Raw genomic sequence first — 21,287 nt, 5'->3', positions numbered from 1 at the left:
GAGATGGCAGTCGTCAGTTCTTCCTCTGTTATTTCAGCTTCGAGTGCCAACCTCTGTGCTTCATTTAATGCCGGAATGGTCAGTGTATCCAGTATGCTGGGATCCGTAGGGGTCATCGGCGGGGAATATAGGTTTTCGTAATATGTTGCAAAGGCTTCCGCAATATCTGGGTCCGTTGTGGCCCATTCGGTGTTTGTGGTGTTTGTCCGGCTTACTTGTAGGTGGCCCTCTTCTCTCCTTTCCAGCCATGCAAGCATCTTGCTGGCCTTATCTCCCGTTTCGTATATTTTGGCGCGTATGGTTCTGTGTACATGTTTTGCGCATGTTAGCGCCACATTATGTAGCTTCTTTTGCCCCACTTGTAAAGGTGTGTTGTCTCCCGCCGCTCCCGTGCTTATGGAATTTGCCTCAGCCCGTTTCACCTCTGCTTCTGCAGCTTCCACTTCGTGCTGGTGCGCTTTTTTGTGTGCTGCTGTCCAGCTCAGGATTTCACCTCTCAGGGTTGCCTTGTATGCTTCCCATATTACCCCTGCGTCCTCCACTGAGTCCTGGTTCAGCTCAAAGTATGCTGCAGTTGCTTCCTGAATTTTTTCTGTTAGTTCCGGGAATCCCAGGTAGTATGCATTCATTCTCCTCCTCGGTGGCGGCTGAGGTCTCTCTGTCTCAAGCAGCATCGTGAGTGGGGAGTGATCTGAGATCCCTCGTGGTTGTAGTGTCGCCTCTATTACTTTATGTATGCTTTCGCCGGGGAGGAAAATGTAGTCCAGTCTGGACATTGACGCATGTGCGCCCGAGTGGAAAGATAATTGCCTCTCCTCTGGGTGAAGGTCTCTCCATGCATCCCTTAGGCCCAGTGCCGCCGTGAAGGTAACAAGCTTGGTTGGTAGTGCCGGGTTTCTACCCCTTGTATGCGTGCGGTCCTCACTGATGTTCATTACCTCATTGAAGTCTCTGCCTATTACCAAAGTATCCGTTGGATTGTTTACTATTATCGGTGTAATCTCCTCGATTAAAGCTGTCATGAGTGTCGGGGGTGAATAGACTGCCAGTATGGCTATGGTTTGGTTCCATAGTGTGCCTTGTATGAAAACAAATCTGCCTCCAGGGTCTTGGATTACTTTAGTTATGTCGATCGGGGTCCTTTTATTTATCAGTATTAGCACACCTCTCGAGCCCATGGAGAACCCTGCGTGAATTGCTGTCCTATACATGGTTCTCTTGAAGAATCGACAGTTTGTGCCCGCCAGATGTGTTTCAGTTAGCATTACTATATCTGGGTCTTGTCGTTTTATGTATTGCATCACTAGCCTTAGTTTTATGCTGTTTCCCAGGCCGTTCACATTCCATGTCATAAAGGCTAACTTTTTTGTATTATTTCTTGATGTGGCCATTATTCCTTGGGTTTGGTGTTATGCGCGAATGTCCTTCCCTTGCGATCTTCATGCATGCTGTGATTGTTGCAGCCTTGCTGAGCCATTTGATTAGCGAATACCTGTGTAACACCCAACGCCCCCTCCCCATACTCCACCCCAACTGAAGCATCTGTCGCCCTTTGAACAAAACAATTAACCAATCAAACTAATCGCAAGTGCGTAGCTCTCTTTGGCATTGGAAATACCTTGGTGTGCACTTGCTGCTGTGGGGGGGGTGTGTTGTGCCGGTCTGTGGACCGCCAGCATTCATTTTCCGGTTGCAATATGTGTCAAGCAAAGTTTGTTTCATTTCATGCCGTATCCGTTTTCATCTTTCATTCGCCATCAGTCATTCGTCTTCTCTCTGTGGTATCGCATCAATTTCTTGATGGGGTGGCCTTTCTGGTGGTTCGTTTAGCCGTGACCTGTTTCTTCTCCACTCTTGGTGTTTGCGTGGATTCCCATCTCCTTTCAGATTTCTCTCTGCCCAGACCCATGCCTCTTTAGGGTCAGTGAAGTGTATTGTCATGCCATTGTGGTATGTCTTCAGCTGAGCTGGGAACAGGAGACCATATTTCACATTCAGTGTTTGAAGGCGCTTTTTGAGGGGGTCAAAGGATTGTCTCATTTTCTGCACTTCCCTAGTGAAGTGTGGGAAGAAGCCGATCTTGGAGCCGTTGTATGTTATTCTCCCTTTGCCCTGGCCATTTGCAGCACTGCATCGCGGTCTCTGTAGTTAAGGATCTTCGCTACTACTGTTCGCGGTTGCCCACCAGGTAGCGGCCTGCCCGTCGGAACTCGATGTGCCCTTTCTATCGAGAACAGTTTTGACAAAGTCTCGGGTTCAAATAGATCGGCAATCCACTGTTCTAGGAAGAGTTCTATGCTCTCTCCCTCAGCCTTTTCGGGCAGGCCCAGTATGCAGATGTTATTCCGCCTTGACCTGCCTTCACCTTCTTCCACCCTGCTTTCTAGTACCTTTATGTGTTCCAGTGCTCTATTCATTTGCTGTCCCATGCCTCTCAGTTCGTCTTCTGCAACCGATATACGGGTCTCCGCCTCTCCAGTGCGGGATGAGAGCTTTTGAAGATCGTGGCGTAATAGGGAGACTTCTGTGGAAATGCCGTCCATTTTGACCTCCATAGAGGTGCGCGAGTTGGAGATGGCGTTCATCACATCCCTTAGGGACAGATTTTCTTCAGGATTTTGTGCATCCTCAGATCTGCCCGCTTCCGTTGGTGGAAGCACGGCGGTGGTTGTGAATTGCTCCATCGTGCTCTGATTGGTCCCTTTTTTCGTTGTCGCTCTATCTTTGCCCATTGCAGTTGTCGGCTGTTGGCTTGCTTTTGCTGTGTAAGGTGCAGGCTTTAGTGTTTCGAGTCAGCTTGCGGGGTAGCCTGCGCAGTGGCACTCGTGTTTGTGGGAGAGTTAGTAACCAAAGCGTGTTGCGCTCCTGTGGGGCTCTTTGTTATCTATGCGGGGACTCTCCTTATTGTGTGCCGCCGGCTGCTGGGTTGGCTCGTGGGTCTAGTCTCCCCCCCCCCCCCCCACCTGGTTATAGGGGTTGTCGCAGTTCGAGTTCCGCTTGGAGGCTGAGCCCGGGGAAGTCCTGTTCAGTTGAATTGGTTGGAGTTTCCTCCCTATGTTTCCCTCCTACAGCTTGTATGGGCTTGTATGACCTCCCCTGCCCTCTTAGCTTTGTTGGGGCCCTTACCCCCGCGTTGCTTCTTGCTGTGCTGGCGGCGCGTAGTGGGGTTTGCTTTCTTATAGCTTTTATCCTTTAATTCAGGATCTACCTTCTGCACTCCTCTCTGTCCCAGTTCTTGTATGGCCAGTGTTGTAGTTCGTGTTGGGGAGGGAGGGATGCCCTGCCCTTTTCATCCACCCGCCCCCACTCCTTACCGGCTTGATTATGCAGGATGTCAGCGGGCGCTTAACGTTGTACGGCGCGCCCGCAAGCTGCGGTTTGGAGCGGGAGGCTGTGTTCGGGTGCCGTCGTTCTCTCCAGGTGCCAGTCGCTGAGCAGGGGATCAGGTTGCAGCTGCTCGCCTCCACCGCAGGGCCGCCTAGCCCCGGATCGGGCTCCCTTGTCCGCCCGGCTGCTTCTGTTTATGAAGGACATTCGTTTCGGGTGTCTGTCGGTCGCTTCAGGAGTGGCGATGCGGGGCGCCTCCAACTTCTCCAGGTCTCCCAGCGCTCCGGCGTCGTTCTTCTCCGAGAGTGCTAGTTCGTTACAACCGCTCCTCTGACTTGGCGCGTAGCGGCCATCTTGGATTCACTTCAGTGCTGGTCGCGAAAGTCTTTCCCCACAGATTTCTCGATCTGTTCAGCGGAATGCTTCCCAGTTTCAGTCTATTGTAGCGACGAATGTCTGCTTTTATTTGCTGTGATTGTTCGCCTCCGTTTCAACAGTTTTCTTCAGGATTTTGGAGGATTCTGCTGGCGGCCCGGGAGCTCACACGGATCACGTCTCCATGCTGAGCCTGCTGGCCACGCCCCCCCTTTCCTCATTGTTGATCTCACTCTGTATTCTTAACTCACTAGACATTTTATAACTTCTCGTTAAATGGCCTCCCCACTCTTCAGCACTTTGCTCTCTTCGCGTTCTCCTGGTGTTCTTTCTCTCTCCCCCAGGATCTTTGACTCCACTTTCTTAATGCTTCACAGTTATTCTTAATTTTTAGGTTTCCGAAAAGTTCCTTAGTTATCATTATGTAGGTTCTCTATTCCATTATGCCCTTATGGCTACACAGTCTCTGTTCTTTATTACAGACTTTGCCGTCTGCCTCCCGCTACGCCAGTCCACCCCGTTACTTATCTTTGATGTGGGTGACCTCACAGGGCTCGGAGTCTGCTTTCTCTTCCTCTTTTCGGGATTCTCGCACATTCCAATCCCTGCGTCTTTCCACATTCTGCGAATGGGAGCTTTCCACTCTCCCGGTCTTCCAGTTTTCGGTGCTTTTATGAGGGTGCCAGGCCCACCACAGCTCCTCCATGGTCGCACCACCTCGATGGACGGCTCCTTGTTCCCCGTCCTGACAACGGCTTACCTGCTGTCAGTTTCGCTGGGCCTCTGGCATCCCCACTTGGCGTCCTTTGCTTCTCGGAATGCCACAGGTTCCGGGTTCACACTTTGCTCTGGCTCTCCACAGCATTGTGACCTAAGGGGGGGGGGCTTCCTCTCTCCTAGGGCCTCCTTGTCCCATTTTCATACAAACTATTGATTAAAGGGGTATTCCCTTTTCGTGTAGACGGCGTACTTGATTCAACATTGCCTATTGCCAAGCAGAAGAAGAACAGTGTTTTGGACGAGAGGCAGTCCCGTGTATGTAGGTCAAGTGTACTGCATAGGGAGTTCCCTTTGGGAATGAGAGTCCTTATCCCTTAAGGGGGTGTCACTCCCAGGGTCTTTCAGAACAGGCTCACCTCGCTAACCTCAAAAGGAGTGACTCCCTCTTGGGGAGAAGGGACACATACTCCAGATTCATCACACCAACTTTTAGTTTCCAGTTCTGGTAAATGAAAAAGTGAACGAGTAAAAAGTTGAAAAATATCTTTGTAAATGTAACCAAAAAGAAACTACCGGCAATGTTACCTAACCTCACTTCACTTTAGGGCGAGGTGTGCAGTTGCAATAATACAAGAAATCCATAAAGTGATGCATAGTGTACCGGTACCAATAGATTTATGGACTGATCAGTTTCCCCATAGGAATTAACAAAATGGCAAGGAAGTAAAGCATAAGGCTCTACTTGCCTCCAAAAAGTCAGGTCAGCGATCAAAACAAAGCAAAAATAAGGGTGCGTTTTAGCTGTCTATAGAAGGAAATTGCAACAAAAAGAACCTTTCCTAACAGACCACCAGGTGGAAGGCCCTGGAGTATGGTAGCGACTTTTGGGGCAGGTGATGCATTGGTTAGTTAGTGTACATAAAAGAGTGGCGAGTGTGTTTAGGTAAGGTAGTGTAGGTAGTGAATGGGACATTTTTGTGAGTGAAATGAGGCTGTTTGAGTAGAAAATGGGGAGGAGTGGTAGCAGTGGTGTGGAGGAGGGAGCAGTTGTGTGGAAGAGTGTAGCCTTTCAGGGAGAATGTAGTAACATCAGCGGGTATAGACAAGTCCTAAAGGAGTGAGAAGTAGTTTAGGAGTAGAGAGGTGGAGTTAAAGGGAGGAGACTAGTAGACAGTAATGGAGTGGTGACAGCGAGCGTAGTACATGGGTGTGGCAGGAAGCAGACCGAATTGGACAGAGTGTCAGAAAGGCACAATCTAATACCCCTTTAACGATCAGTATCCACTGGACAGTGTGATGGTAGCCTGGGAATTCCCTGGGGAGGTTAGACGGATAAGGCAACCAGCCATTAGGTCTTCACCTCGAGCAAAAGTCAGAACCTAGAGAGTAGGGTTCAATAATTGATATCTACTAACCTGGGGCTTGGGGACATCTGGATTAGGGCAGAGGTGCTTTTCTTGATGAGGGGGGAAAACCATGGGGCCCTTTGAAGTCTTAATAAAATCATTGAACTGTCTGAGGCTTTGAGTATTTGTTGAGCCATCTATGACAAATAGCATTTGAGTTGGTTTCTGTTGCAGGAAAAAATATGACTCTAAGTGGGAACTTTGCATGCTGCGGGAGTGGTACTGGGCAATAGCTAAGGGTCAGTTTGCATTCATCCACGTTGGAAGGGCTAGAATGCCCAAGGAGAAGCACGCCTATGTTTACAATTTGCATCAATCTTGAAGCCCCATACTCTTGGATTACAGAATGGGCTATCTGCTTCGTCTCAGCATGTGGTGTGGTAAGCTCCTAGTGTTTTCCTTTTGTTAGGCTTGTCGGGAGATGAAGACACTGCATGGTCAGGTTTAGGATGGAGCATTAATGGTTTTGTACTGCTGGCCAATTCTTCTGGGGCTCTCTTGGTCTCGGCTGGTTGCAGATATGCATGTGCAGTGTAGGGAAGCTGCACAGAAACTTGCCTGAAGCAAATTAAATGCTTTTGCTCCTTATGACATCTGTTATGCTCTTGCATTCCTCTCTCCTCGTTCAGAGCCTCCTATGTCTCTTCCAGCCCAGGCCATGTAGAACAAAATGGGTAAGGCTTGTTGATAGTGTGTAATGAATCAACAGTATTCGTCCATTCTCCCCAAAAGGGAGCCACCCCCTTTGAGGCTAGGGTGGTGAGCATGCATCACAAAACCCTCCCTAGGGGCCTGGATGAATTTGATCGGTAGGTGGAACCCTTTAGCGATGGGGAAAGTTAGGCCTCATTATATAATTTGATTAAAAAGCACTAAAATGCCCTTAGTGTCTGACTCCTTCCGATACGCCACAAGTGTCTAGAGCAATCAATTTGGTTTTCAGAGTACCTGACTAATCTTATTGAAATACATTTGCAATTTGACTTTTTCCTCATGCTTGTTCATTAGGAATGCCATGAAAACCGGACTGTGTTTTCCTGTTCACTGTGCCACAAAATACTGCGAAAGGTTGGTCAGAATTTGAAAATAAACGGTTTATAACTGCAAGTTGACAGTGAGCAAAAACATCAGTGTCTTTTTGGAAAGTGAAAATGGCTAGTCTGATGATTCCTCTATGCTAACACACCTAGTTCTCTTTCTTTTCCCATCTGTCCCTCACAACTTTTCCAAATGAACCTGAGTACCTGCATACACCGGCTTCCTAGTTCTGGGTGATCCTTTTGAGCAGAAATAGCTTATGACACTGAAGCATAACATTCCTCCCTGTTAAGTGTTTGAGCTTTATTAAAACAAATACCCAATCTTTTTCAGATGACCTCAGGAACAAGGGAGCCAAAGTTGTCTCTGGTTGCAGGATGCCTGAAGGGACTGACTGCACTTCTACTCAACTTCACTAAATCTGTTGATGATGGTACAGTATTGGGTGTAGTTGTTGCAATACAGTTGTGTGTTCATCCAATTTTATACAGCAATGATGGCACATTATCCCATTGCTAAAAAAAAAAACAAATGATGCTTTTCTCTGTCATGTTACAAAAGGGGGTGTTCATTTTTTTTTTTACTGCACTTTACTGGATTGAAATGTTGCTATGTTGTCTTTGGGTGCAATTTAACTATTAATACCAAGTTTGAACTCTTTATTCAGAAGTATGCAGTAAAATTTTAGGGGAGCAAAACTGCTTTTGTTTAGTAAGATTAATTCTATTCGCAGATAGTGAAGCAAATGAATGAGTATGATGTGGAGGTTAGCCATCAGGCCTGCTGAGTGAATGTTTTTCTCTTGCACTTTGGTGCTGTCTCCACTGGCTAAATTGTGCTGGTGTCATGATGTAGTGTACCCACTGTCTGGTTAGATAATCTCGGGAGGGAAGCACCTGTTACCGTGAAGGCACTGCAATGAACTGGAGTACCCGCGTGCCTTGAGAAAGTTGGCATTAATTTGACTCCATCTCAGGCCGATTCCTCCTGCTGCTAGGTTTCAGCAACCTTGATGGGACCTAGTGAGGCTGGTTTCAGGTGTTTCCGAGGCAGTAGGAGTGAAAACTTAATTTAAGTATAAGTCAAGCAAGTAACACACCTACCAGCGCTGTTGTAGGGCTGGAAGCTGCAGAGAGAGACCGTCTGGGGCAAGATGCAGCATGGGAGTTGCCTATGAGGCCTTGCTGGCTATTAGGTATTGCTATACAGTGGGCTATGTGATTTGTGAGGTGGATAACCTGCCAAGATTGCAGACTCCTACTTTAACTGCCTACTGCTGAGGACCAAATCTGCAGTAAATTATGCTTTCAACCTGATATGACTGTCTCAGAAACCCTTGACCCGCTTAGCCTTGCTGAAACATGTCTCACTGCCAATTGCAGTCTTATTCTTTTGGACCCATTATTTTGGGACAGTTGCATCATATGCATGGATGGAATAAGCCTTGGTGTGGTTTATTTGCCATCATCCACTTCCTTATTGAAAGACACATTTCGCCACCTGCTCCTCCTTGGTACATAGCGGTGTCCAATGCCTTTGCAGCTACAAAGATTGCAAAAACATCCACCTGGATAACCACCTCCCTAAACAGGGTTGCTCAAAGCAACATACACTACTTTCATCAGATACCCCAATACTTGAGGACATGAATGTTTGGTAGGATTATTTATTTAAAAACATCTGACAACACAATGTATATGTATGTGTATATAGTTATGAGATCATGTACATAACATTCATGTAAAGTTAAAGCAATGTTGTGTTCCATGGACTGTGTTGGATGTTGCATAACAGAACTGGGCTCACACTTGGTTCCTGGGAGAATGATTGGGCTTGTGGGCTTGAAGGGAGAACCACTGGGTGATGGGAAAGGCTTGGGGCTACTGGAGTTCGAACTGAAATAAATACTGAAAACCCATACTATGTCCAGAGGATCTTTAAGCATACTAAGGATCATCTGTGAAACACAGACACTCCAGGGCACACAACAGCATGGTCTATCTCTGCTTGTTTGCTCAGCTGCCCCCTGCCTTGGTGACACCCATAACATGGAATTCACATAGAATGGAATGATGTCTTGCAAAAAAACTGAACCTGCTGTCTGCTCTGTTATCTGATCATTCAGTTCTGAATACCACTATGCCGCATTCCTTCCAAGCCACTATTACAAATAAAACTCTTCATCAAATCACAAAATTGCTCAAAACCACATCTACATCATGAAATTGGCTCCCCAACTGTGTTTCCCCACCGTCCCTAAAAAAGAAAAAAAACTACCTAGTGCTGTTACCCCTTGCTATGTGGTTGGCTTTGGCTGATCCAGTGTGATGTTCCTACTCATGACTATGAGATGAGTGTTCTAGGCAGTTGTCCTCTTCGATGGTCCCTCTGGCATAGCCGGTCTTGGTGATGGACTTGCCATCCCTACCAACATGGTGGGTGCATTGGTAGTACATTTCTCCTAACCAAGATGGTTGCTAGTGTTTGCACGCAATGTCACGTCAGAACGCTGCTACATACCTACACTGGTCCAATCACGGAACCGTGTCGGTATGTGGCGGCTTTGTGAGATCCGACCACAGAAGGACACTTCCATAAAGATGACTCTGACAATGCAGCACGTCTCAGCACATGTTTCTGTGTGGACATTTCCCCTCTTCCTTGCCCTCCATTCTTGCATTCCTCTCCTGCTCCTCTGTTACACGCTCTCATCCTAGTCTTTGACTGTTCTTCCTGTATCCTCCTCCTTCCATTACTTCCCCGACCCTCCTGTTTCTGGAGTTCTTTCAGCTAGTTTCCAGCCTCCTGAATTCAGTCCGCATCTGCCAGTTACCAGAGTTCCTCTATCCTACCTCTGGTACTCCTTCATTGCTATGGCGGCAACCTATCATCTCTGGGATCTTTCCCTTTTTGCCCCCCCCCCCTCTTTTGGCAACTGCTGTGGGTCTCACAGGGCCTTTCCTCTTCCTTTGGTAGGCTCTGTTGGAACCTTTGGATACTATGGGGAAGAGACTGAGAAACCTTTCAGAGAACTGCATACTCGCATATACGGCAATACAGTTGCCTACATTTCTTGATCATGTCCAATCATTTTGAACATGTTTGTCATCAAAGTAGCGGTGTGATCCAAGAAGAAGTCTTTAATGTGGTTTCCAATCGGAAAAAGCAGACACAGAGGCGCCTTGTTTTGCAAATTCATTTTGGACTGCCGTCCGTTATCAGGGAAAATCTGTGCTACAGAACCATACATAAAAGAATTGTATATACACCCAAATGCACCCATAATTAAATACCTAACATTTGTATGCGTAGAGAATTATTAGAATAACGAGAAAAAAAGAAGAGAAATCAGTTAGAATGTAGTTTCCTCATGAATCAAAATTACTGCTACACATAATGGTACATGTATACCTGTGTCCAAGCTGAAAAATCTATAACAAAGATATAAAACATTTCTGTATGAATTGAACTTATGCCTTAACATATGAGAAGAATAAACTGTGGTATATGTCCCCAAGACATGGAAAAAGGCTTTCCCTACATCACTGTATGCCACTTCACATCTATTCAAGGGGTCAGTTCTCATGAATAAGTACAAAGGAAATAGTAATGTCACTGGTTGCCGAAATGAACCAACACTCAAAGTTTTATACAGTATCTATAGGTGGTTAATGGCATACCTTCAAAAGGTGATACATCTCCTCACTGAGTAATTTAGAGGCATAGTACCTGTTGGAGTGTGTGTTGTCATGATAGGACAAAGGCAGTGACTATGGCAAGGGAAACAAGATCACACAGTGAATAGCTCCGAGGCAAACAACATGCACTCAGGACCCCAGACACATGTACACTAAAACCCAGGATGTGCAAGTAGAGCGTGATAAGAATACAAATATATGAAAAGGGATGTGGGGTAAGCGCTAAGAAGCTCCTTATGATTAGAAAGAAAGTCGGCAAGCTCCTTACCCACAATTGCTGTAACATGCGCTGTCAGCGCTAAGCCCACATACAGGGCAAGCAACAACAGGATCTGTGAGCTAACACCCTTGATGGTATTGTATAGGTAACTTAAAGACAATACTTGCGAGTACAAGAAATACCACCTGAAATGTCAGCGAAAGCCACAAACTCTGTTGATCAAAACTGGGACCCAGAAAGGCTATAACAACAAAGGGAGGAAAACTTAATACACCAGACTCCTGACGAGGAGGAATAGTGATTACAGAATATTGAGGAAAATCTAGGCCTTCACACAGGAGTTGGCTACAACAGCACACCGCACATAACAATCAATAGGGAACAAAGGGAGAAGTGCAAGGGAAAACCTGTAATAGAGACCAAGAGAACTTAAAGGAACAGGTGCAAGGAAAACAAAATTACAAGAGCAAAGACCCCTGCCCACACCCCCCCCCCCCTTCCCCACACAGGCAAAGCAAGGCAAACTGGGACTAAATACTAAATCTATAAATGAGGAGAGACTAAAGGATCAAGGTTTCGCTGCTAAATAGGGCAAAGTCAAAGGAATATAGAACACAGAAAAAGAAGAGCATTGGGAAGTGCTGACTGCAAAACAGATGAAGACCGAAAATGGAATCCAGGAAGCAGAAATTACTAATGCACACTAAATTAAAAATCCAGGGAAAAGTTAACAAGAAAATAAAAAGTAGGAACTAGACGCTAAGCTAAGAACCAAGAACATGGGACCAGTCACAAACGGGAACGCGGAACAATGACTAGCGCTGTACTGAAGCAAACTGAGGCTTTTAAAGCTGGCTAATGAGCACACTCCTCAGGTGTGCTGCTTGCTGCACCTGCCAGCCACAGCTCCTGTTTATCCTCCACCCAACCTTGTCCTAAAAGGGTGTATATGAATCAGGGGGCCAGGCATTCTGGGAAGCCTAGTCTTTAGATTAAAGCAGCATACTGGCTGCCAAAAAAACCTGGAATAGATCCAGAAGGGAACTAACATGGAAAATGAGGATTTAGCACTCCCAATTCACTGCAGCACTGTCGCATGAGGTCCGGAAAGCAAGTCCAGTAGGGAATAAACCCCAAATCAGGGCCCTAAGTGGCAGGAACAGGAGCGAATTGTGACATCTCTTATGCTCTAGAGGATGCCAATAATCGCTTGCACATTCTAAACACCATGTCATGCACGTGATGACGTTATGTCTGACGCATCCGCATCTTGACGGCAATGCGGCCATGAAGATCTTATGAATATTATTCTAATGTGTACTTGAAAAAATCTCTCTGGTAGGCTGTGGTCAAACATTGCCAATATCTATTCAGCTGTATATCCCAATAATCTAGGAAAATGTATTCAGATAAACGTCACTACTCATTGATAATGACAACTCTTTGGAAAAAGGATTGTACAGCTTGGCATCCTGGGACTTGTAAAATCATCAAAGACATTGTCCATGGGAAAACAAGCACAATTAGTCTTCGTTCATTCTATCGGGAGCCAGCCAGCACATTAAGTTCATCTATCCTTTAGGTCTCTCGACAGTGCAATTTGCATCATGTTCTCATGTGGGCTGTTCTTCTTCAACACCTCAAGGATGTGAAAACTAATCTTTGAGATGCTGTTTTTTCTCAATCCAATGTCTTGTGATGGATGAATTTGTGTTCTTGGTCCTTATGTTGGACCTGTGCTCATTCTAATAGCGTTTACATGCTTGGGTACACTGTCCTACATAGTAAATGCCACATGGGAACTTGATGGCTTAAATGAAGTTATTTGTGTCACATGTTGCATCATTCTTCAGTGTGATTTATCTCTCATGATTTCGGGTGATGCACTACATTCCCTTTCTTGATAAAACTGCAATTAGTACAATGCATGCAGAGTAGCTACCTGTTTCCTGAGTCCATTTCAGTATTTGTTTAGTGGGATCTTTGTTCACCAATCTGTCTCTACAATTCGAGCAGCAAGTGTATGCAAACCTAGGCCGTGCCTGGAAAAGATGTTCCACTCTGGCATCACAATTAATATGCCAGAGTTTATTATGTGAGGGTGCAGAAGGAGGAAACTGACACACAGGTGTCATGTTGGTTGGTATAAACCTTTATAGATGACATAAAGCGGAAACCTAACTCTCCGTAGATGGGTTTCCCTACCTCCACTAAGGATCGTAGAGGTAGAAGATCTTCTTGGTCCAGAAGAAGGTCTCCCTTTTCTGGACAACAGATCAGAGTTCCAAGTGGCAGGTGGGAATTTCGCCTGAGGGAATGACTCCCTTCCCCGGGTCTCCGTTCTTTCCTAGATGCAAAATAATTTCCTGCAGTAATGTTCTCAGTTCAAACATCAACATTCTTTTATTGTCCATAGTTTTCTTCACTTTTGGGTTCCTGGGGAATGTCTCCCTATTCCAGATATATTCTAAGTATTTTCACAGTGCCAGGGGAATTACTCCCTTCTACAGGCCTTCCTTGGCTTTGCTTTGCGGTACTCGGCACCAGGGGGCGTGGCTTCCTTCTCCTGATCTCTAATGGCTTGTAGTTTCACTGTAGTAGGTGAAATGTCTCCCTTCCCCTGGCCCTTCCCAGGCTCTTTATCACCGTTCACAAAGGCTGGGGGAGGGAATACCTTCTCAAGGCCCTTCTCAGGCTCTTTGTCACAGTTCATGAAGGCTTGGGGAAGGACTCCCTTCCCCAGGCCATTCTCAGGCTTGATCAGACAGTTCACAGTCCCTGGGGGGCCTTCCACTGGCTTGGGCCAACTTGGTTCACTAACCTGCCAAGTATGGTTTTATTGTAAGGCTATTTATTTGGGTGGGTTTCCACCTCCTTCTTCCTTAATCTTCAAGCTTCTCGAAAATACTGTGACCAGGAACATGTTCTCCACCTTCCCCCTTGGCTGCTCACAATTCGGGAGGGGTCTCCCAGTCGAACCTTTCTGTCTTTCTTTGCTTCCTGGGCCTCCCTGCCAGTTCCAGTATGAGTTTGGCGGCTCTCCACAGCCCCTCAGTATCTACCACAGCCTTCTCAGGTCCCCAACGCCTTCCTGCGTACCTTTTGTGCATGGTCGGCATGAGATCCGGCCTCACCTGGGCGTTACTCAAAAGCCGTGGGTTCCCTGTGTCTTCCGTGTACATCTACAATATGGTGGCAGCTCCGCAGTCTTTGCCTTCTCCTCGGTTGTGCAGGTTTACTGTTCTGAATGCCTGGAGTTTCCGCCAGCCAGCTTGCTGTGCTGTCTCTCTTCCTTGGACCGGCTTTCGACCCCTCTGCTCCTTCTCCCGCTGTACCGCCTTCACACTCGCGGTTCTTCCAGGGAGGGCTCGACTCTTTGAGTCCTTTATCTTTTTTAACTTGCCTTCATAAAAACAACTGGAACATATATCCAACTCTTGCACGCTCTTCATTGCTCTGCATGTCTTCCTCGTCCCAGTTCTTCCTAGGGAAGTCTTCCCACAGTCATCCCCAATCTTCCTCATCCTAGTTATCCTTGGATTCTCAATGCTATAGAAACAAATGGAAGTGTGGGCCACAGAGGGTTGAGTGAAAATATGTGAGTTTTGGTAGGAGGTGTGGGAGGGTTAGCATACTGCGTTCCCCATGGATGGTCATTCTTGTCCCTCGAGGGGAAGTCCCCCGCCCCCCCATGAGATCCCCCTGCTGAGTACCACATGCAGGGAGTCTATCGGGTAGCAACCTCACCTTCCTGGCCTCATGGCAAGGGGCTCACAAGTGATGCCATCCAAGGATTCGTCACCATTAATCATTTTACATTCTTTTGCTCTGTATAGAATATTTAGAAATGTACACCAATGCCGTTTTCTTTTATTATGGGTGCTATGTAACGAATCATTTTGTTTTGGGGCAATTACTTTATCCCTAGATGCATTGACTTCATCCTGTTTATATCCATGCTGGAGCAATGTCAGACTCATCAACTCCACTGGTTTTCTACGTCTGAATCATTGTTGGTATTCTCACGAATTCCTGATTAAACTCGTGGGATAAAAAGGTAGCTGATGCTAATGATTGTTTCTATCTGGCTCTTTTCTGAACATTTTTGTAGAGAAGCCATTATCGGTTGGTGTAATCTGGTTTGCCCAATTCAGATGTAAACTGTATTCTGGGGTCAATATTATTAATGTATGTTAGAGAACAATTAGGTGTCTCTAAAGATCCTTTCTGTATTCCAAAAATGTTGTCAATAAATCTAACCCAGAACCTCAAATAACTATGCCTGAAAGGATGTTGGAGTAAATGGTCACGTGCAAATTTGTACATGAAGCAGTTGGCATATGTGGGGGCCATGATGGCACCCATTGAGGTCCCAGATTTCTGTAGGTAGTGTTATGTTCTAAATCTGAAGTGAGAATTATGAGCAATGTATGTGAGTAAGGTGAGAATAAATACTTTAGAGGCTCCAAACTGCTCCTCCTGGAGCAAAAACCCTTCTACAGCTGCAATGCCTAAATCATGTGGAATTTGACATCTTTGTTAAACAATATATACTGTGGCAGAAATTCAATGGTATTCAATAACTAAAATGCGTGGTATTCTTGATGCATATCTCAGTTTTCTGGATTGGCGGTTGCAAGAATAACTCGACATAGATGCCCAACTGCAATAGGCTGTTACTGGCAGCTACTATGGGTCCCCCATGGTGGATTGGTAGGATGTTTATGAATTCTGGGTAGCACATACAATGTTGGGACCTTGGGATGTGTTGTGAACAAGAACTTCTCTGCGTTGTGGTTCATCCATCCTTGGTCCTCCAGTTTTTAATATCAATTGTGTGGGGTCATTGTCCAATATTGCATATATTATCATCATTCAATTGTCTGTCACATTCTCTAATGTAATCTATGGTATTCATGAATACCAGGTCTCCTACCTTGTCTGCAGGACTAATGGTTATGTGAGTGTCACTATACAAGTTTTTTGAGTGTTCGCTCATGTCTTTTAAAATTAGATAAGCCAGGTTGTTTAAATGGTACTCTTTCGAGATCCTTGAAGGATAGTCCTATGAAAAATGTCTACAGAGGAGGCTAGCCACATTCTCTGAATCTACAGTGTCTAAAAACAAACACTTGAGGTACTTCCTTTCTAATGATACATATGTTTGCAATGCAAGCAGCAAACAAAGGAAAATTGAATGGACATAACAGCTATTCGCAGCAGTGCAGGCCTTGAGGGTCGAAAAACAAGTTTGAAGCATATGGTTTTGGGTAGGAATTTGATGGCATAAAAACCAGTTAGTACCTTGTGGCAAATTTGAAAGCGACCTTAAAAGGCGCCCAAAGTTAGACGCTTGTACTGTACGAGTCCTTTCAGTTGGATCGCTCAAAGGTCGGTTACATGATTTCCAACTTGGCTGGTAGCGTGCTTGCCTAAACTACCCCATTAATGACCACCGGAAATACAATGTTGGATGACTACCAAGGATTTATAAACTGCCTAAGAAAAATGTTTGGGCATCTAGAACTGGCCTACTCTACCTAAGAGACGCAATTGGATTACTGTCGGGGTAACCAGGCGATATTGACCTATATAACCTGCTTTAAGCAATTTTCCTCTGACACAGCCTGGCCTGAACAAGTATAGATTACCCTGTTTCATTGAGATTTAAAGGATGAAATGGCCCGGGTTCCGAGACGGAGACGTCTTGCAGAACTAATTACACTGGCTTTACAAATGGATTACCAACTACAAGAGCGATATTCTGAGAAGAAAAGAGTTTGCAAACTGATACCAAGACCTTCTCCAACACAACCTGGTCAGAAGGTCCCTCAAATTCGCCCCATTGTAAGAAGCTCACTGCTTCCCATCAAATCTGATTTATTATCTATTGCACACTCTTTTGTGATCAAAAGAGCATTGTTCCTCTTGTATATAAATAAATAAATGAACCAGAGTCAATGCAGATTGGAGCTGCACTTGGACCTCTTGCGCAGGAAGAACTGAGGAGGAGAACCCAGGGACCTCTGTATGTATGTATTGCGCTTCCAATAAACACATCGTCGGAGACGGCCTGATAGTTCCACATCAGGGTTTGGGAAATGCCAGCTCCTGTTCAGAACAGGGACACATGACCAGGGCTTTCCTTTGGCTTGTGCCCCCTTCTCTTCACTCTAATGCCAGGAACACTTCTGTACACTTGGTGGTTCTAAAAGTCCCCATTTGGTTGACTGCAGCAGCGGGTATTTTTATGGACAACTCTTGGGTCAAAACAACTATATTCCTTGCATCAAGACGGATACCAGTTTACTCATGTCAACCCTATGGAAGTACTCGTATGTCTGTTGTAAACCATCTTCGGACCATCTCAGAACAGTATCATGACTTCCAAGATGTCTTTTCCAATTCTACTAATTGCAAACTACCCCCGAATTGCAACAGAGCACTGTACTACAAACCTGGTACCTGATGCACAAATACCCTTTGGATGGATGTATATACTTTCTGAACCAGAAATATCAGCCCTTCGGAATTATCGGCTGACAAATTTACATACTGGACCTATAGCACCTTCGAAGTTCCCTGAGGGAGCATCTCTTTTCTTCGTACTGAAGAGACTGCTCAGAATTGGAGGCATGTTTAGATTATCGTGGGTTGAATAGTCGCAGTGAAGGACAAATACCCTCACCCTCTTCCACTCGTCTCGGATATCCCAGAGTCAGTCCGTGATGCTACCATCTTAACAAAATTTGGCCTCAGGGGAGCATACTACCTAATGTGTATTAGATCTGGAGATGAGTGGAAGATGCCCTTCAGAACACCTTTTGCACATTTTGAGTACAGCTATGGACCCAAGTAAAGTTTCTGCCATTCTGGAGTAGCCTGCCCCATGATCTAGAAATGAACTTCAACATTTCCTGGGGTTTGCATATTTCTATCGGAAACTTATATTGAACTACTCCAGGAAAATACTTCCATTGACTTCACTATTAAATTAGTGCATTTCCAGTGGTGCCCACTTGTCGAGAGTGTCTTCTGTACCATAAAAACACCTCCACCACAACGCCCATCTTATGTCAACCCGACACTAGTGTGAACCCTTTCTGGTGGAATCCGACGCATCTAACAGTGCAATAGCAGCTGTGTTGAAATAACAAACAGATGGGATAGAGAACCCTGTTGCCTATCACAAACACTAACCATTTCTGGGCAAAACTATACCGTACTCGGAAAAAGGAACTCTTAGCAATCAAACAAGTATGTTTGGAATGGAGACACTTGGTGTTGGGTTCCCGTCACATTTGAAAATACAGACAGACCATCGAAACCTACAAGTATTACAGCAATTTGAATTCGAGCATAATGGCCAATTTTCTTTCCAGAAGGGTGTGTTCTAGTCCCACTGAGCTCAAACGGTAAAAGTTATTGCCTTAAGCTACCTTTTTGTCTGTGTTCTTACAGATATTCTGCAACGTGTTAGAGCAGCCTCAACAAAGGAGAATATCTCGACAACCCAAGATCTTCTTGAACAACAAGTACTTGCCGAGAACCAAGGGATGGCCTCTCATGGACAGGCTGTACATTCTTACTGGCAAATTACGGTTAGAGGTCTTGCGCATTTAATCACTGATGGGTCACCCCTGATATTTATCTGTCGAAAGGGCACCTACTGTTAGACATGGGGAAACTATGAATGCAACAAAGCCATAGAGTAGCTCGCCCTGCCATTTTAATGCTCAAATAGAAACCTGAGTCTATTATGTTTCTTTCATGCTAGATTGTCCATCTAGTGACAACAAAACATTGTGAATTTATTAAAACCTATTTCAACATTTTATTATTACTTATACACAATATATACACATTATAATTCAACAATAGATTTTTAGACAATACATTTGGATGCACAAGTGCATGTCCTAGAACCCCAACGCGATTAATGCGGTGTGCCGTCATCCTGCCTTGTAGACAAAATCACTTAACTGCCGAAGGTACGCCCGCTCTCCCGGCAAAAATGTTTTTGCCGGGAGAGCGGGCTTACCTTCGGCGGTCTAGGACATGCACTTGAGCAACCTCCCTGTAAATAAACACATTTGTGGAAACAAACCGAACATGCCTGCCGTGACCTCAGAAGGAGGTTTTCATAAACGCATGCCTAGAATTTCTTGTTGTATGAAGACTTTTTAAAAGAAATTAAGGCCACCCATCGGCTTGAAATACAATATGAAAAAGCCCTGTGCCCAAGTGGAATATCTAACAAGAGGTTGCTCTGGATTAAAGGTCAGATATCCAAGATGTGCATGGAATTAATTTCAGTGTTAAATATTAGCCCACGTTCTGATGAAAGCCCTCAATATTGTTGGAGGAAATACTATGGTTGAGTATATTCTGTCTGTGTAGGGCCGAAACACTAAGTGCCCATACCTGTAAATTGACACCATATGTTTGATGTCAACCTTTGTCATCCTTTGTCGTATTTTGGTTCCCAGTGGGGGAATTTAGGCTGCAAAATTTGCAATCTAAATGTGTTGTGGCATAGGGGGGGTTGAGTATGATCAGAAATACTGGAGATTGTACATGTCATCATGTTCAGATTTAGTTGTATATAAATTACAATAGCCAGATAACTCGCCACATTACCGCCATAGAGGCCATTTGAAAAAAGTTGTATCTGGGATAGCATTTTGATGCACTTGCACTTGATGGTGTTTTGATGTACTGTTTTCTTGCACATTATTGTATTTTGCACAGAGACCATTTGTCTAAAAATGTATTTTCTAAAAATGTATTGTTGAATTATGTGTAGAAGTAATACAATTTTGAAATATTTTTGTATACATTCTCAATGTTTTGAGAGATTTGTAGAACAAAATAGTACAATTGGTTACAAGTAGCAGAGTTTGTCACTAGATTAATGATCTAGCGTGAAAGAACTGTTCTCCAGCATGGGGTCTGGCATGGATTCACATGCTCATGAATATTCCCCGTCGTCAGGCTGGGAATCCTCGGTAAAGAAAAAACCAGCATCAGTTTCGTTTCTGATCTGTCTTTCGTAGTAATAACCAATCACTGGTCTCTGCGTCATACTGACCACAGCCAATGACTGCCCTCTACCTAAGCACCGCCTCTGGCAGCCATCTTCAGATTTTTACCGCACGTTCATGTGTTGGGATCCTCGTGCTATTGCTCTCGAGCGTTAGTGCTATTTTTTCACGTTTTTTCTCAAAAACTTCGTTTTTTCGGTCAAAAGAGCCTCAAGCTCCACCGATTCTCCATCCGATCAACAGGGACCCGTGTCGGATTCGTCTGCGCCCCTCAAGGGTAAAGATTTCGTCGAGCTACGCTTTTGGAGGACTCCAGAAGTTTCTCAGGCCCGGTCATGGCCCAGGAGAAGGGGAGCTCGACGCCCGGAAAGCTGTTCAGGGTCTGCCCTGGATGCCAGCTGCAGAACGTCTTCAAGGAGGACGAACACTCTTTTTGTCTTTACTGCCTACATGAGGACAAGACTCACGTGGAGAAGGACTGTGCGTGTTGCGGCAACATGTCGGAGCGGACCATGAAGGACCGCCATCAACGTCTCGCCAACTGGCTGGAAGGGAAGAGCCCGTCCGGTGAGAAGAAGAGGAAGAAAGCCGAGCGGTCTTCTAAGACCTTTGAGGACGCCCCGGCGACGGGGGTCCAACATAAGACCAAGCACCGCGAGTCTGCTGGCACCGGGAGCGCCGAACGGTCGGGCTCTACGGGCGCCAGGCAGGGCGCACCCTCCCCGGCACCATCAACCACGAGCCAACGCTCTGGGTCGGGTAAGAGGAAGGCCGAGCACCCGGCGAAGCTCCTGGAGAGGCCCCGGTCGAGCTCGAAGGCGGAGGGGGAGCGAGGCAGTGTCCCCCCCCTCAAGGATAAGGCGGTGAGCGCACCTAGGGTGGTGAAGGCCTTAATCCATTCGGCCAAGCCCTCTATCGAAACTGTCGCGGCGGCCCTGGCTCAGCCTGTGGAGGCTACACCAGTGGTGGCGACCTCGGGGCTCAGAGTCTCCCTGCCACCTCGGAGGGAGTCCTCTTTTGTGCCCATCGATAGGACCCCCGTGAAATCCCCCGTGGGGAAGAAAAAGGGGGGGCAGGGCGTCATCGTAGATTCGGCCTCAACCTCGGAGGAGGAGCTGGTCGAAGTCTTAAGCCACGGCCTCGGCGTGGAAGAAGACCGGCCCGTCGGGATGGATCCCGACGCAGGTGACAACGACGTCGAGGGTACCGACGGGGCCCCTGATCGCCCGTCGGATTCCCCTGTGCCAGCGCCGCGAGACAACACGGCGGCCATTTTGTTGGCTATACAGTCCTTATGCTCAGAGATGAGGACGAGGCTACCGTTGCCGACGGAACCTCTCCCGTCGGGGGACCCAGAACCGGGACCTTCTGGTGTTCCCCCTACCAAGAAAAGAAGGATCCACCCTCCGCCTCCTTTTCAGCCGTCGCGCCCTTTCCAGCCCTCCTCCCCGTCCACCCG

General features: G+C 46.1%; 1 protein-coding gene across 1 annotated transcript in view; it reads left to right on the top strand.

Annotated features, from left to right (window-relative positions):
• PRKDC (protein kinase, DNA-activated, catalytic subunit) overlaps positions 1-21,287 on the top strand; it is a 3,362,625-nt gene that overhangs the window by 215,163 nt on the left and 3,126,175 nt on the right. Inside the window, exon 7 of the mRNA XM_069621025.1 lies at positions 7,200-7,299. Within this exon, the coding sequence (XP_069477126.1) occupies positions 7,200-7,299 (100 nt within the window). The remainder of the gene's footprint in view (positions 1-7,199; positions 7,300-21,287) is intronic.

Source organism: Ambystoma mexicanum, chromosome 5q (assembly GCF_040938575.1).
Source record: "Ambystoma mexicanum isolate Mex_15411 chromosome 5q, UKY_AmexF1_1, whole genome shotgun sequence".
Lineage (NCBI taxonomy): Eukaryota > Metazoa > Chordata > Amphibia > Caudata > Ambystomatidae > Ambystoma > Ambystoma mexicanum.
The sequence above is the reverse complement of the archived record's forward strand: the minus strand, read 5'-3'. Positions and strand labels throughout refer to the sequence as shown.